The sequence below is a fragment of the Dermacentor variabilis genome, chromosome 11 (assembly GCF_050947875.1).
Source record: "Dermacentor variabilis isolate Ectoservices chromosome 11, ASM5094787v1, whole genome shotgun sequence".
Lineage (NCBI taxonomy): Eukaryota > Metazoa > Arthropoda > Arachnida > Ixodida > Ixodidae > Dermacentor > Dermacentor variabilis.
In genome coordinates, this window is record NC_134578.1 from 103702325 (window position 1) to 103718740 (window position 16416).

Consider the following 16416-nt stretch of genomic DNA (forward strand, 5'->3'; position numbering starts at 1 on the left):
CTGTTCGCACGACCAAGCAGGTCCAGAAACGGGCGCTTTTCCCGAAAAGCGACCATGTTTGGGTCAGTCGCTCGCTGCTCGATTTTTTTTCAATCGCGCGACCGCAGTCGCAAAACCTGCTAAACCAATAAGATGCACAGGAACAGGACGTCTGTATACGCCGATAACTAACTGAAGCGCCGACGCATTAGTGAGCAGATGACGACTGGCTGGTTCACACTTGCCGGTGTGAGCGTCGGATGCCTTCAGTCGCTCTTTGCTCGCCTGTCGCAAATGGTCACGCGACATCCTCAAGTCGCCGGTGTGAACGAGCGTTTAGACGCTGCGGTAAACGATGGCGCTTGGCTGCGTTGCTCCGCCGCTAAATATGTCGATGCCTTTTGGACCATGCTCTCGAAATGCACTTTTATCTCCATGGATAGTACACATTTCAGTGCACGCAAACCTGTTTGTTACTACTTGCGCTGTTCTTGTGGCACTCAGCCATGGGAAATATTTGTGGTAACCTAGTTTGGCTCCTAAATGAAGCGGTCCTAAATATTTGTTACATTTCATGTAGTGCGCTAGCATTAGGAGTGTCAAAATGAAAAAGAAAAGTGTGCTTCAAGTGTCGGAAGCCATTGACGTGGTAGAGGGGATCGGAGAGCTTGAAATAGCGTGTATTTTTTATATAGAGTGGTCCGGAGCAGACCGCCATCAGTGGCAGCACCCTCCTCGAAGAGGCAGGACAGGTGCGGAGTGAGTTTCTGAACAACACATTGCAAAGTGACGAACGCGGTTTAAATCAAGGATGCGGTACCTCAGAAAGGTGCGATGTATTGCTAACGCCCTCGCCTTTGGCGCTAAATCGCCACTGAATTTATAATTTTCAAGTAGTTTTAAACTGTTCACCATTATTTAAATCTTAAAATTCACGAGGCCCGGCTATTCGCAAGAACGCGTCACCGTGGATGGTGCAGCTGCAATACAAGCATTTTTTGTTGAGTACGTGCGAGCAAGCTTTGCATTCAAGGGCCCTGTTGCGGCACTAGTGCTACGGTAATCTATACATTTTACTACGTCATCCTTTCACATCCAAACTTCATGGTCATGGCACAGACCACAAATTGTTGTCATTACTTTAATCGTTATATATTTTACGCAATTTACAACGCCTGATTTTCTGGGCCCGTAGCAGCGCATTATTGCGTGAATCTTTCTCATTTTTTTCTCATCTATTTTATTCCCTTTACCTCTTTCTTCAGCACAGGGTAGCCAGTCGGTACTTACACTTCCTAACCTCCCGGCCTTTCCTCCCCTTTTGTCTCTCTCTCTTCCTACAGGAAAGATATCGGACACGAAGTGCCTTGAAGCAGTCAGTTTTACTTCTCGAAATTACATGTGAAGTAGCGCATCACTCAGGCCACATGCCATGTTTATTATAATTTTATACACTAGTGAGCAGACAGTGTACAAAATGGAACGGCGAAGCCAGTTTATTCGAGGACGGGTACTACATGAAGGTGTTTCTTGGGTACCAGTCCGTGCTCGGGGTATCTTTCGCGGATGTCATCCAGCTGGATCAACCTGCAAACAAACAAAAATGTCCATCACGACGGTGACTCTTTTTCGACAACGAAAGACAAACAAAATTATGAGGAACATAAGATATAAGGAAACAGACTAGAAAAAAGTTTATGCGATTGCCTCGATTCCTTAGAAAGCGAGCGTTTCAATAAATACATCAATAAAGTTCCTTTTTAACCGTAGCGAGCCTCGGTGATAGGTATAATACATAGTGTGACGGTCTTTCAATTCATGTGTCAATGGAAATGCAAAAGATGCAGTTCATTCCTGCGGCACAATCTATAATGTTCCTGAGAAAAAAAATATTTGAATTTAATTTCAGTTGTTCAGTTTGCGCTGTAAGCTCCGTTTGACAGGCAGTCTGTAATTGCCCACACATGCATTAAGCCATGTCCGCTAACCCGCACCATATTTTCTCTCCAGGAAACGCACTTTCATTTAATCACCTGTAGCATGTCTGTGCAGCGTTAGTTGTAACGAACCTATTAGTGCGCAATCATCTGCTCTGAGTGGTGCTTCACTGAATTCACTGACGTTTACACAAGCGTCCAACCACACAGCTGTGCTCAAAATAGCAACTCTTCAGCTAACCTATAGCTCCACACCCCCCAAGCTATGCCTTGACCCGCCACGGTGCCTTAGCGGCAATGGTGTTGCGCTGCTAAGCACGAAGTCGCGGGATCGAATCCCGGCCGCTGCGGCTGCATTTTCGATGCGGCCGATATGCCGAAAACGCCCGTGTCCCGTGCAATTGGGGGCACGTTAAGTGTACTGTGGTGGTCAAAATTAACCTGAAGTGCCTCACTAGGACGTGCTTCATATTGCAATCGTGGTCTTTCCACGGAAAGCTCCAGCATTCCAATTACAATTACAAGTAATGCCACAACTTCAAGGAACTTATGTCAAAGGAGTCAGTGTCGTTATACTGCCACAAACGCTGGCAAAACATTTAGCAGACACTTACGGAGGCAGGCGATCTCGCACTCCCTCACGGTTTGGTATCTGTTCTGGTTACCACCGCATCCTCCGTAAGTGAACTGCTTGCATTCGCCGGCAGCCACGTCAAAATACCAGCGCGGGAACGAGGCCTTGCACAGACCGGTCACCGGGGCCGGTCGGCAGCCCACGTCGAAGTCCACGCCGCGGTACCAGCCCTGCACGTCCAGCTCTCCGGCGGCCATTGCTACAAAGAACTTCGTAAGCATCGCCTCCGCGCAAGAATTTAACATGGTTGAGATAATTGGACAATGCTTGTAATGGGTCCATGTGTGAAATTGCATTACGACTCAAGTACAATGATAACATAACATAACAGGTTGGCACAAGCCACTGTCGTGCCCCCCTCTCTTACTCTCCGTTTTGTGTTCTTGCGCTTTGCACACAACAGTGCACTGGCAACAAGTCTTATCGTCCATTCTTGCGATGTTGTCCATCAGTCATAAAGAAAGAGAGAAGGAAAAGCAGTGAGGTGATCCCCACACGCATCTGGTTTGCTATCCTACAAAGGAGAAAGCGAGGTTAAAGGGTCTAAAGGAAGGAGAGAGAGAGAGCATTTAGGATTGCGATTCATCTAGACGTGCACATCGACGCTACCGTTGGTCACAGGTCTGCCGTCTTCAGGAGCTGCAGCTGCTCGCGTGTTGCTTACTGAGCCTCACGTGTTTGTTTTCGCAGTGGGGCTGCACCGCATGGGCAAAACACGTCAGGACTATGTCCACAGAAATGATCGCTGTTGTGCTGGCCACAAGTTGAGCAATTGGAAGCTATCAACAGCCACCGTGGCTCGCCGGTTTTCCTAATTTCAAAGTGCGCTGACATTCCAGTGGAGTGCTAGAGGTCTCACGTCTCAGATCAAACGCTCTTCCACGCATTTTCGCTAATTGGCTTTCAACGTAATGTATCCAGTATTTAACGTAATCTATATACTATCTAGCAATAAATGCAAATATGGTGACGTTCAATCCTCTTATGAAGACACCATTCAAAAAGGGCAGGTGCTAAGCGGTAAGTACTAAACTTCTGCACTCGCTTTGTGCAAAACCAGTCGTCTACATGACGCCCCTACAAACCCTGCAAAAATATTCCTCTATAGGCAATGCTATACAACTAGATTAATTTCTCGCACGTTTCCAACTTTGTGCTTTAAAACAAGCAACACTGTTTCAGGGATGTCAAGGTAAATTTTTTTCAGAAACCTAGCTATTATTCAGGATAACGGATGTGTATGGTCATAAACCAACTTGCTGGCTACATAACATTCTGTATAGTGTGACGTAGTGGTAACGGTGAACAATGATGCAGAGTCAAAACTGGGAGTTACGAATTGAACTATTTACTGGGCTAACTCGTGCCCAGAAAAATAAGTAACATTCACTCGCAACGATAGTGGCGAGCAAAGTCGGCGATCGTCGAAAACCTGATACGCGGGTCAAGCGCGTCGGCTTTAAGACATCAGTCGTTGAAAGTTCCAGCGTATTCGCTGGTGCCCGCACGCCTTTCGAAACTACTAAACTGTTCGCGTCGCGCATGCAATCAGATTACACAAGGCTCGGCGGGAATATACACAACAGCTACAATCAACGACAACATTCGAGCAAATTTGGAATCACGCAGGCGCGTCTTACGCTGAGCCATTACGTCTGACATTTGCTAGTCGGGGAGAAGCATTGAATCCGGTTTGACTGCATTAATTGGGACATGTGCCATGACGAAAGTTAAAATGATGTATAGTGAAACTTGGTTTAATGTTTACAATTACAACGTTATTGGCCTTGCGACTATTTCCCGTCTTCAAGTATAACCGAGCCGATGCGACTGAACGGTGCTCTTTTACCATACTGGCCGATGTTAAGGTATGTCTAGCAACCCGCGAGAAATCCTTTGAAAAGTGTAACCTGAAGTCGTAGCTGCGCGGACACTGCGATGCCTGCCAATTGTTAATCAAAGCGATATTTCGCTTTTGGGCCGTTGCTTTCTAACTGCGTGGCACAAACTCTGAACGAACTGTGCGGCAGTTACACAGTTTCAGTTCAGATTGCCGGTTAGATGAAGTTCACCGGTTTGAGAGACCGCTTATAGTGCCCGTGTGCATTCTCCCATATGCACCTCGTCGTTTTCTCTTTCTCTTACCCCTTCCCTTTCACCCAGTGTAGGGTAGCAAAGGGGAAATTTGTCTGGCTGATCTCCCTACCTTTTTTCTCTTTGCTTTCTCTCTCTCGATCATTCTCTTTCTCTCTCTCTCTCTCTCTCTCTCTCTGGTTGCCGGCACTGCGACGCCGACAGGCAACACAGATGAAACGAAATCTCACCGTGACGGTAAACTTACCCCGCAATAGGCGCGTCTCGCGGTTCAATAATAGTGAGCATGGCTTACCAATAAAGGCACAAGTCAAGAAGCCGGAAATCAGAGCTGCGTTCATGCTTTTAAGCTTAGGCTAACGTCCGAAACAGCGCTCACAAGAAAATCTCTGCAAATTGCTTTCCCGCAATGAACTGACATACTCGGCACATGCCAAGCTTTTATACTCTCAGGCACAGTGAAAACGTCGCGACTGAAAACAGCTGTCGTCCAGCACATGCAGTGACCGCTGATAACGCGCACACAGGTCACTGATCCGAATTGAGGTCGATAACAAACGAAAGTGTACAGGCTGACGGGAATGGGGTGACTTAGTACGGGAAGACAGATAAACGCTGCAAAGCCCTAGTTTGAACAGGTGCGTGGCCTATTATGTCGCCGCGCTTTACTATCGTAAGGGTGCGAAGTGATAACTGTTATTCAATGAAATGCAATGGAGGACGCTCTTAGATGTCAGCCCTGCTACGCTGGGCTTTCCGCTTCAGATGCGGCTGACCTAACATGTAATGCCATAATTTGGTGCTGTCGGTATGTAATGAATAAATATGAGGATGATATGAAAGAAAACAACAACAGCAGATATGTGAGACCTCGTGGAGTCACAGCTCAATTACCAGCGGAGCTGCTTCTTTCTCGCAATTGGATTAAGAGCTTCAGTTGTCTTAAACTAAACCGCACTCGCTGAACTACGGCCTATTTGGCCTAATCCATGGAAACTGGTCCGCACGGTCACGTGTTTTCGTGCGCAAATTCTACGCGACGTGCCGCACGCGCCAATCGCCTCAAAAGAACGTAGCAGTTACGCCCGAAAGGCGAAACATCGATTGCGATAGCAACGTAGCAGACATCCATGTCAAGTAGGGATAGTACTTTTATCGGCCGTATCAACGTGTAAACATTGGCTTGCTAACTAAATTAACAAGCATGGTGTCAGCGCTCACAGCAAACATCAGCACATGACACTCGACGACCGCGGACCGCGAGTCACTGTCAAAACGCTGGCGTGAAGAAGCACGGAAGCAGCAGCGAGCGAAATGACCTTCGTGCTGTCTAACGCTCGAACGCAAACTGAGCACCGAGGACACAATAATAATAATATCTGGGGTTTTACGCGCCAAAACCACTATCTGATTATGAGGCACGCCGTAGTGGAGGACTCCAGAAATTTTGACCACCTGGGGTTCTTTAACGTGCACCTAAATCTAAGCACACGGGTGTTTTCGCATTTCGCCCCCATCGAAATGCGGCCGCCGTGGCCGGGATTCGATCCCGCGACCTCGTGCTCAGCAGCCCAACACCATAGCCACTGAGCAACCACGGCGGGTCCCGAGGACACAGAGCACGCACAAAGCTACAAGCTGCCGATGCACCTAGATTCTGCCCCCAGCGCATATCGCTCAGTCGCCACATGCACAGTTGCAGCCAGGCAAGCATTTAATTGGGCGATAGTCACCCTTCCCGCTGCCTTTCACGTCGCACGTCTCTCTGCTTACTTACACTTCACCTGGGCGTTCTATTCCCGGGAAACGTCAAACAGCACCTTCGTGTTCGCGACATCACCGCGTTGACATCTCACAGCGTGCACTTGCATGATCTGTATATATAGTTTGCAACGCTGCAGTGTATACGCATAAACACTGCGCGACAACAAACTTGTGGCCTATACGGTACATAAACAGAAACATTTTATGGGTTTACACATGGCATAGGAAGACAATATTACAGGCATTGCATTTAGTATTACCAGATTTAATTACCCGCTTCACTAGAACTTCGCCTCACACAGATTCCGATATATCCGTCGGATGAGCATAATTTAGGCCCTCAAAAACTATGGCGTAGTTTTCTTCCCGTCTTCCGAACTGTACGGTCACACAAAAAAAAGACAGGTATAACCATTTTATAGATCGAGAAGCTGCACCTTCACGGTCGAATGAAACTGACTACACTGGTGGCGGCGTGAACAACCATTTGCTGCAACAGCGCAATGGCAGACAGTGCAGATGGCGCTGTTCACACAGGAAGCGGAAATTAGTCTTCCCTTTTCTTTTTTTGAGACAATATGGCGTCGGGCTCGACTTTGCGCGTTGTGCGTCGTACATACGGTCATCGGCTGCCGCAAAATGCGACTTGCAAGAAAAAAAAAAGCAAGGCTGCGAAGCTACTATGCCAACTTTTATCGCCACCGTGCTGTGCGCAGTACGTCGCGCTTCCGTGGCGGTTCTCGCCAGGAGACCCGAAAGCAACATATGGGCCACAACTGGTGAACAAACACACAGAACAAAGTGTAAGGAAGCATGTTTTTTTGACCAAATAAAGAAAAGTGGATAATTCGCTCAAACAATGGGAAAATACAATGCAAAATTACTCGGAGAATCGGCGCAAGTGCACGCAGAGCAAATCAATGCAAAAGTGTGAAATGTGCGCGCTATACTGCTTAATTTCCTGAGGCAGAATTTTCCCGCGCTTCTCGTTCGAGCCACTTTTTCTAACCGTAACGAATGCAATAATCGACCAGCGCTTAAGTTTTCGTCCGCTGTAGTCTTGGCATATAGAAAGAAACCTTGGGCGAGTTGGTGGAAGTTCACATCACAAGCAGCAGCGCTAGCTAGAGAAAGTTGTGTTGCGATCCTTTCTTTTGTTCTTCGTCCTCGTCTACTCAACGTTGCTGCTTCTCAAATACGCACTGCAGTCATGTTAAATAAATGCAGCCGATCAACCAGTATTGCGAGAACATATGCAAGAACGTTGTATTCCTAATTCTAGCAGCGGAGCTTTAAACACGAGGCGTTTTACCCTATCCTTGCAGTCTCCTACCAGGTTTCCAGCCGCTGCGCAGGTCGCTCTGCTCTCCTTAGGCATTTGTGCGGCGCGGATTGAGAGAAGTTTACCCAGTTTACCGAATAACATGTTGTATATTGGTGTGAATCTTGCGAAAGAGAGATTTGTGTCGCTATTGTGAGTATATATATTCATATATTTATGCCATTTCAGTAATTTTTTTTAACGAGCACCGTTTTCTACCGCTCCTTTTGTTATCACTTTCAGAGAGACGATAGCCCACTGACCTGCAGCGAAGCAGATAACAGAGAGGTCGTGCGCACACTGCCGTTGAAAGAGCGGCTGACACACGATCGTGTCACTGGTCGTATGCATGGCAGCGCTTTATTCTCAATTCTACACGGTCGCCGCTAACACACCTTCGGTCGTTGCCTCACCCACGCGCCTTACACCCTCTTCCCTTTAGAAGAACCCTGCATATATATACTGTGCCGAGGAAAGCATATGTCGCCTTGAAGAAAGATAAGTCCACTTGTCGAAACGTTGGCTCCTCCTTCTACGTTGTTCTTGTTTTGCTCATCGTCTTAAATTTCATTCTCCCGCCTTCCCCGTCTTTCCCCTGTTGCGAGTATAAACGTTCAAGCGACGTACTGTGTCATTCAATTTGTGTAATATTTGTTTTTGGTGGTGGTGTGCTGCATCTCTATCGCAATTGTTGCTCAAGAAGACAACCTCGACTTGCGTCACTTATGGCGGGACACAGCATCCGCCCCTGGGACACAAAATTTTCGTGTCCAGTAATTCAGTATTCCTTTAACTTAATGTAAAGTGCGCGTGAGTCGATAAGTTGGCACGTCCGTACTGCGTTTCTGTGCTTGCGTCTCTTGGCGTTAAGGCAAGGACACTATCCTGCAGTAGTTCTGTTTGACCTTGCACCGTAATGCCACAAAAGAGCACCCCCCCTCCCCCTCCCTCCGCCGCCGTTCTACCTTCAAAAACCATTCTGCCAGTAGCTGTTCTCTGCAAAGGAACAGCTTTGTCTGGATTTCTGTCTCTTTCTAACAAGGAAAGCCACCACAGAAGTTTCTCCTTTTCATTGGCTTTAAATTTAGGCGCCCGACAGTCCGCCAAGGTGGCACTTGAAGTTGGAAAGACGGCAATGGAAAGACAATGACGGCATCATGACGCAGGCGTGACAACGAATGCATGAAAATTGTATGACAAAGATGGTGTGACGACCACGACTCGAGCAGAGTCAGATGACGAAGCTGGAACGACGACGAAGCAGCGACCACGACGGCACCCCTGCCACAAGCACATACTTATTGGCTAAAGCAAGGCAACTTGGGCCACTGGGCCGCCGTAGAAGGGTAGAAGGCGTGACGACGTCGATATGACAAGAATCAGATTACGAAGTTGGAATTACGACGATCGAACGACCACGATGGCATCACGACCAAGAGTAAGTACCTAGTGGCCCAAGCTGGTAGAAAACTTGGGCCACTGGGTCGGCGTACGCGGCTAGATAGACGCATACACACACGCACACATCGTAAGAGGCTAGCAAGTTTTTTCATTCACTTTCATTTACAGTTATTTATCACTTCTCTGATGTATCATTTCTCTAACGACTGAGACGATTTCCCCTATGCTGTCCTTGTTTGCTGGCTTCTTGTGATATATGACTAAGAAAATCGGGCTCCTCAGTTATATATATGTGTGTGTGTGTTTGTGTGTGTGTGTAAAATGGTTGATATAGGCAAATAATGGTACTCGTATTAATAGTAGGGTGAGAGGTAAAAAAATCAGAGCTATTACACTCGGTTGCTGGGAAACAAGGCGCCACTTGGGCAGACAGGGTGCGGAGTGGAGGGAGAACTGCCGTAAAGGTAACTGGGGGTGCGGCGCCAGAGCATGGTTCGTCTGAAATAGCCCAGCTTAGGAACGAAAATGCCGAGATGCGCAGCATAATCTTGTTAATGCGAGCCGAAATAGCAGAGCTCAGAAAGGCTAATCAACCTCACCACGTTCCAGTCGCTAGTTCAACCCCCTCAGGAATCCCTTCGGTGACCCCCTCTCCCCAACCCCCTCGGGGACCTCACGCCGATCCAGTCCCTAGTTCATCCCCCTCGGGGACCCCCTCTCCCGAAACCGCAGACGTTCCCATGGTCGTGGATGCGAGCCACTCGGGCAACCCAGCCAAAAGAAAGGCCGTTCCCAGCATGCCCGGAAATGTACCGGCTAAAGCCAAGTCCGAAGCCAGAGAAATGTTGAATTCAATCTGCTACGAGATCAAGAAGATTACCGAACGATTATCTGCAGTGGATCAGCGACTCTTGGTCGTGGATCAGAAGTTAGATGCGCAAAGTGTCAAAATTCACTGCTTAGAAAACAGATTGCCAGAGATAGAGTCCAAGGTGCAGGAAATGGACATCAGGACGTCGACCCACGTACGTCCCGCTTACTTCACGGATGCCACGTTGGTACCTACGCCGCCACCACTGCACATTCCCGGACCCATTAATAGAACCATCTCCCTCGAGACCCTAGTAGCAACGCCGGAAGGCACTCTATACAGCAAGGATGGCGCCACACACCCAATTTAGGATTTGGCAGTGGAACTGCAGGGGACTCAGCCATAAAAGATGCACCCTGCAGCAGTTTGTTCGCACTCACAAAGAAAAGCCACATGTTATATTATTGCAAGAAACGATGACTGATCAGATTTCACTCCAGGGATACAAAGCTCTTGCTCTCCGTGGGGACGGCAGAGGAATCTGCACATTAATCAGCAGCACGTTCACTTTCGTCGCACACGATCTAGGGGTCCGGCCTAGCAAGACGGAGACCTCCCTAGTAGAAGTCATCCCAAGCCAATCCAACATCTCTAGCATTTTTATACTTAACGTATATAGCAGCCCGAGCGATCACAGACAACGTTTCAAAACCATCATCACTAGGGCGACGAAACTCGCCCGAAACTCTCCACTGGTTGTGGCCGGCGATTTCAACGCCCCCTTTCACGCGTGGAACTACACGCACGACACGGTCAAGGGCAGAAGCCTGTGGCAGGAGGCGGGAGATGCGGGACTCTCTCTATTGACGGACCCAGCCTTTCCCACCAGACGGGTCACCTCCTCGACCAGGGACTCTGTCCCGGATCTCGCCTTTGTTAAAAACGCTGGCTCAGCCATGTTGTCGAATCTGCTTATAGACCTCGGTAGTGATCACTACATCACGGTCACCAGCTTACAAGTGGAGCAGAAAAGAAAGAAGGCGTTCTCGGTGCCCGACTGGGACAAATTCCGTGAGATTCGCAAGGCCCGCGCCGCCCGTGGAGAAAAGCCGGAGAGTCTCGTCCAGTGGTGCGCACTAATTGTGCAAGATGTATGCTCCACAACCAAAACCATAGAGACGGATCTACAGACAGACAAAATGGATAGCAGGCTAGCGCACCTTCTCGAGGCTAAGCAATCACTTCTCGAGAGGTGGAAAAGCCAACGCTTGAATCGCAAGCTCAGAAAAAAGATAGCCGAGATCAACAAGCAGATCGACGAGCACTGCCAAGCCCTGTCTAGGCAGCAATGGGACGACATTTGCAATTCAATTGACGGGCAGATGCGCACGGGAGGGAAGTGGAATCTTCTCAAACACTTGCTCGACGACTCCGGCACCAAGTCAAACCAGAGAAGTGTCCTCGCTAAAGCGCTCCACGAAGCCAAGAAGTCGTCTTCGGAAAAGGACATGCTGGAGATGCTGACTAAGAAGTACCTGCCGCTCAAAACTGTGGCCGATGAGGCGGCATACCCAGTATACAAAGGGAAGCCGAACTCCGCGCTGGACGAACCTTTCAAAATCAGTCAAATCCGCCGCGCCCTACACGACCTCAACGGTAGGTCAGCACCCGGCCCGGATCACATTAACAACAAGGCTCTCAGAAACCTAGAGGACGCATCGATCGAGTTTCTTACAGATGAGATAAATCGGATTTGGGAGCAGGGAATTGTACCGGAAGAATGGAAGTTGGCGAAGGTCATACTAATCCCAAAGCCCGGTAAACCGCCGAGCCTGGACAACCTCCGGCCAATCTCACTGACGTCATGTGTAGGGAAGGTGGCCGAGCACGCCATCCATAACAGAATTTCCGAGTATATCGAGACCAACGACCTTTTCCCTCACAACATGATAGGTTTCAGGCCAGGCCTCTCCACCCAGGACGCCATGAAGCTTATCAAGATCCAAATCCTGGAACGCTGCACTCGGGACACGAGAGCCATCCTTGGTTTGGGCCTGGAGAAGGCCTTTGATAACATCCGTCATGAGTTCGTTCTCGACGCCATCTCCAAACTCGACCTGGGCTCGTCCTTCCATGCCTTCGTCAGGTCTTTCTTGAACAAACGATGCGCCATCCTCAAGGCTGGAGATTTGGAATCGGAGAAAATGGAGCTGAGCAGAAGAGGCATCCCCCCAGGGGTCAGTCATCTCACCACTCCTCTTCAACATCGCAATGGTCGTCCTCTCAAGGTATCTAGGCAAGGTCCAGGGCATCGGTCACACGATCTACGCGGACGACATCACTGTCTGGTGCGCGGGTGGCAGTGACGGACAAGTCGAAGCCGCTCTCCAAGAAACTGTCGACACTACAGAGCGTTTTCTAACCGACACGGGACTCCGGTGCTCCCCAAAGAAATCGGAGCTCCTTCTCTACAGCCCAAGTAGAAAGGGCCGCAAGCCACAGAACTGGAAACCCCCCTCTGAAATTGACATCTATCTCTACACCAATTGCGGAGATCCCATTCCCAAAGTACCGTCCATTCGAATCTTGGGAATGACACTCGAAGGGGCGAACTCGAATAACATCACCATTCAAAAACTAGCAAAAAAGACGGATAGCGTCATCAGTCTAATCAGGCGGGTAGCTAACAGAAGGAGAGGCCTGAGCGAAGAGAATCTGTTAAGGCTAGTCCACGCTTTCTTGTTGTGCCATTTTAAGTACGTAGCGGCCATGCACGTCTGGAAGAGGGCCGAGCGAGACAAGCTAAATGCCGTGATAAGGAGCGGGATCAAGAGCGCGCTCGGACTACCCAACTACACACGCACCGACCGACTCCTGCAGTTGGGTATTCATAATACCCTGGAAGAGATTGCAGAAGCACAAGAAAGGGCACAGATTCTTAGGCTCTCGGGCACCAGGGCGGGCAGACGACTCCTAACTGAGATGGGCGTCCCTCCGGCCACTGTCGAAGATGCCTACCAGGGCCTTCTGAAAGAGCAGAAAGATAACATCCTAATATCGCCCGCCCCGCGCAATATGCATCCCCAGCGCAACGTAGAAAGAAGGAAGGCCAGAGCGGTAGCGCTCCTACGCCGCGCAACCGAACTCCCTGGCGGCAGCTGCTTCGTTGACGCGGCCCAGTATGCAAACAGCAACAATTTCACGGTAGTTTCAATCAACCACAGAGGTTCGACCGTTAACGCCGCTTCGGTACGAAGCACGTCGTCGCATGCGGCCGAGCAAGTGGCCATTGCCTTGGCCCTCCTGGACGACGGACATGCCAATATCTTTAGCGACTCCAGGGCAGCCATCCGCGCCTTCAGCGTTGGCGCCGTGTGTACGGAAGCCTGTCGCATCCTCGAAGGCAAAAGTATCGTGGTTCCCCGCTCACATGGGATCCATCATGGGAGGCCCAACAAACCTCAACGAGCTGGCCCAATCCAAGGCGCGAGGTCTCGCTTTCCGCGACCATGGAGAACTCCAACGCCGGCCCGCAGTGGTGGAGAACAGAGATCAACCGACCACATACAACGAAATTGCGCAGCACTTTTATCTCAGCAGGAGAGACTTTCCCCTTCCACACAAGAAGTTAAATAGAGCGCAGGCATTGGCCCTCAGATTATTGCAAACAGGTTCATATCCCAACCCGGCTTTATTCCACAAAATTTATCCCGACACCTATGCCACTAGCTCTTGCAGGCACTGCAATGACATCGCTAGCCTAGACCATATGCTCTGGCGTTGCCCCTCGTTACGAGGCACGGAACAAATCAATGTGGACAAGTGGCTCTCCGCTATCAAGAGCCCCGATGCCGGGGCGCAACTATGGGCTGTCCAGAGGGCCCACGATGCGGCGGTCGGGCAAGGCCTGACTGTCCCAACGTGGGAGCGGCCCGCAGCGCGCTGAGTCGCGTACCTCAGGACCTTATTAAAGTTTTGCATCCATCCATCCATCCATTACACTCGGTGAAATTGGATGACCGGCAGAGAAATATATATAAATATAGAGAAAAACATCAATGTAACCCAAACATGCACGTTATGTTCATTTGTATTTCCCTTTATCTCGCGACCACAGGAACTATGGCTTTATGGTCGCTATCATAGACAGCCCATCATAGACAGCCATGGGCTCTTTGATGATACTGGAGATGTTCTTAGCGAACATTAGGTCTATGCAAGACCAATGACGCATCGTGGAGACATTGGTCTTGGTGTAACATTGAAGGCCTGAACTCTCCAAGAGAAATGCCAAGAACCACTTTACGTCGGTACGAGGCACATCGACGTTAAAGTCACTCACAATGACGATGGAATTGGGGTCCACCGGGAGGATCCATCGGAATGTGTCGACTATAATGTCTTCAAGGTGCCTTTTTCATTGACGCTCCGGGATGAACGTATACGGTGGCGACAACGATTCCGTGCCCAGTCTGTATGGCGCAAGCGTTGACACGTTCCACGGCAAGGCTTTAGCCCGTCGTGGGTAAGGCATAGGGCGCAACGGCCGCATTGTCCTTGTTTGCGCAGGTCGCAACGCATCAAACCATCATCCATCCCTGGTTTTGACACATCTGACCTCAAACGCAGCTGGGAGACACACGCTGATACGATTATGCCTTATGCTTAAGCTAGTTTAGCTCTATGGACGCCGCCATCGTTTTTGCCTACGCACATCACGATATACTGGAAACTAGCCTAAGACACCTCCGCTGTAAAAGTAAAAGGCAGCGGTCATACTGCTTCTTCTAGTTGGGGCGGATGTGGCGGAATTAGGAGGGCCTTAAAAGACTGAGGTCTTAAGTTAGTTGGGTGGGTGTCCACGACAATATGTCCAAATTGGGGACAGAATGGCAGTTTTGACACTTGCCCTGATCTGGTAGACCATAAAAGTGTGTCGTTTGGCACTTGAAAGGTTAGAAAGACTCATAAATCACTTCAGGCAGATTTGCTGGGAGCAGGAATGAGAGTTAGGAAGGGAAGTGTGACTAACAAGACAAAGATTGTGAAGCGTGTTCTCCCTTTTAATCTTCACTTCAGCACGCTGCAGCTTGAAATATGAATAATTACACAGTACGTGGCTAGGCATAAGCCACAATCAAATATATTTCCACTACCTGTTCGGTTTCCTAGCTTTTGGTGCATGACAGTAGTGATCCTGGCTCCACAGTCTGTTCAGTTTAATCGCAGAAGACAATGTGAAGCCGAAATATTCATTCAGTCAGGAGAATCAGAAGTAGGAATACACAAACATATAAATTGTGAAGGGCTTTTCAGCGGTATATGAAAAAACACCAACACATCCCATCAACGCAATCTGGTTTATCGTGCTATTTATACAATGCACGTCGTAACCATGCTTGGCACTTCCTGTATGCAAGAACGAAACCGCATTTACAGTTCGGAGTTCCTGGAATGCAAATATCAAATCATCCTGCTGCCCCCATGCAAAAGCGCGTTCAATCACAGCATTTAAAGAGTGAGTTGGTCTTGTTAGCTAACGTCTACGTCATAAACTAAAGAAACACTTCCAGCTTCCTTTATAAATCACTTCGCAAGGTTCAGCTTTGTGTCCGAAGGACTCGCATTTCACTGTACAGCCTTGATACTCAGTAATGTTTGACTCTATTTGGTAAGTTGTCTCTATTCTACAGGCCAACTCCCAATGACATAAATGTTTCATTAACGAATGCTGGCATTAGTGTGTGAGCAGGTTTCCTTTTTCCTCAGAACTTTGCAAGCTTGCTCTCACGGGATGCAAACATGAATTTAGAGAGCTAACGTCTCTGGATCGTCCCCAGTACCGACACCTCCTAAACAGGTGATCAGGCTTGCGGGTCACGTGAGATGACATAGGCTACGTCAAGTCGAGCCGGCCGGTTGGCTGCGGGTTCGGCGTGAACGCGAAGAAACGCGGACGGCGTCGCCAAAAGCTCTGCGTCATCTTTCGGTGCGTTGCCTCGTTGGTGCTGCTACAACTTCATTGTTTAAGTCATACATAAAGACTGTTCAGATAGGGAGTGAGCATCTGAACATGCACAAAACATTTACAAGTATACGCAATGGCCGTGTTCATTCATCAGTTTGTCAGAGTAACATTCAAATGCGTTCAATTTTTAAACAGTGTACCCCAGCACAGCAGTGTTCACAGAGTGCATCAATAGCGAGAGCAGAGAAGAAAAACAGCCGAATCACAGCTAAAATATGAGGGTACTCGACTGCACATAATTAACACAACTTTTAGTTGCCGTCAGGAGCACACAATTCAGACAACACAAGTCAGAAAAGAAGTAGCAAGTACATCAAATTCGCAATGATTGTTATTCAACAACCAAAATACATGAAATAAACAATGCAGCCTTGCAAGCCAGTGAATTACCAATATTAATTTCTCAGTAAAGATAACAGCTTTCCTTCTTTTCTTTTGTGTTCTCTT

At 48.7% G+C, this 16416-nt stretch overlaps 1 protein-coding gene across 1 annotated transcript; it reads right to left on the reverse strand.

The window, feature by feature from the left end:
* Positions 1-1404: 1404 nt before the first annotated feature.
* LOC142564937 (PI-actitoxin-Aeq3b-like) lies at positions 1405-14374 on the reverse strand. Its single transcript, XM_075676146.1, has 3 exons — positions 14284-14374; positions 2531-2749; positions 1405-1566 (listed from the first exon to the last, which is right to left on the reverse strand). Exons 1-3 carry the CDS (start codon positions 14318-14320, stop codon positions 1562-1564), a joined length of 261 nt encoding a protein of 86 aa, XP_075532261.1. The 5' UTR covers positions 14321-14374; the 3' UTR covers positions 1405-1561.
* Between the last annotated feature and the right edge of the window lie 2042 nt (positions 14375-16416).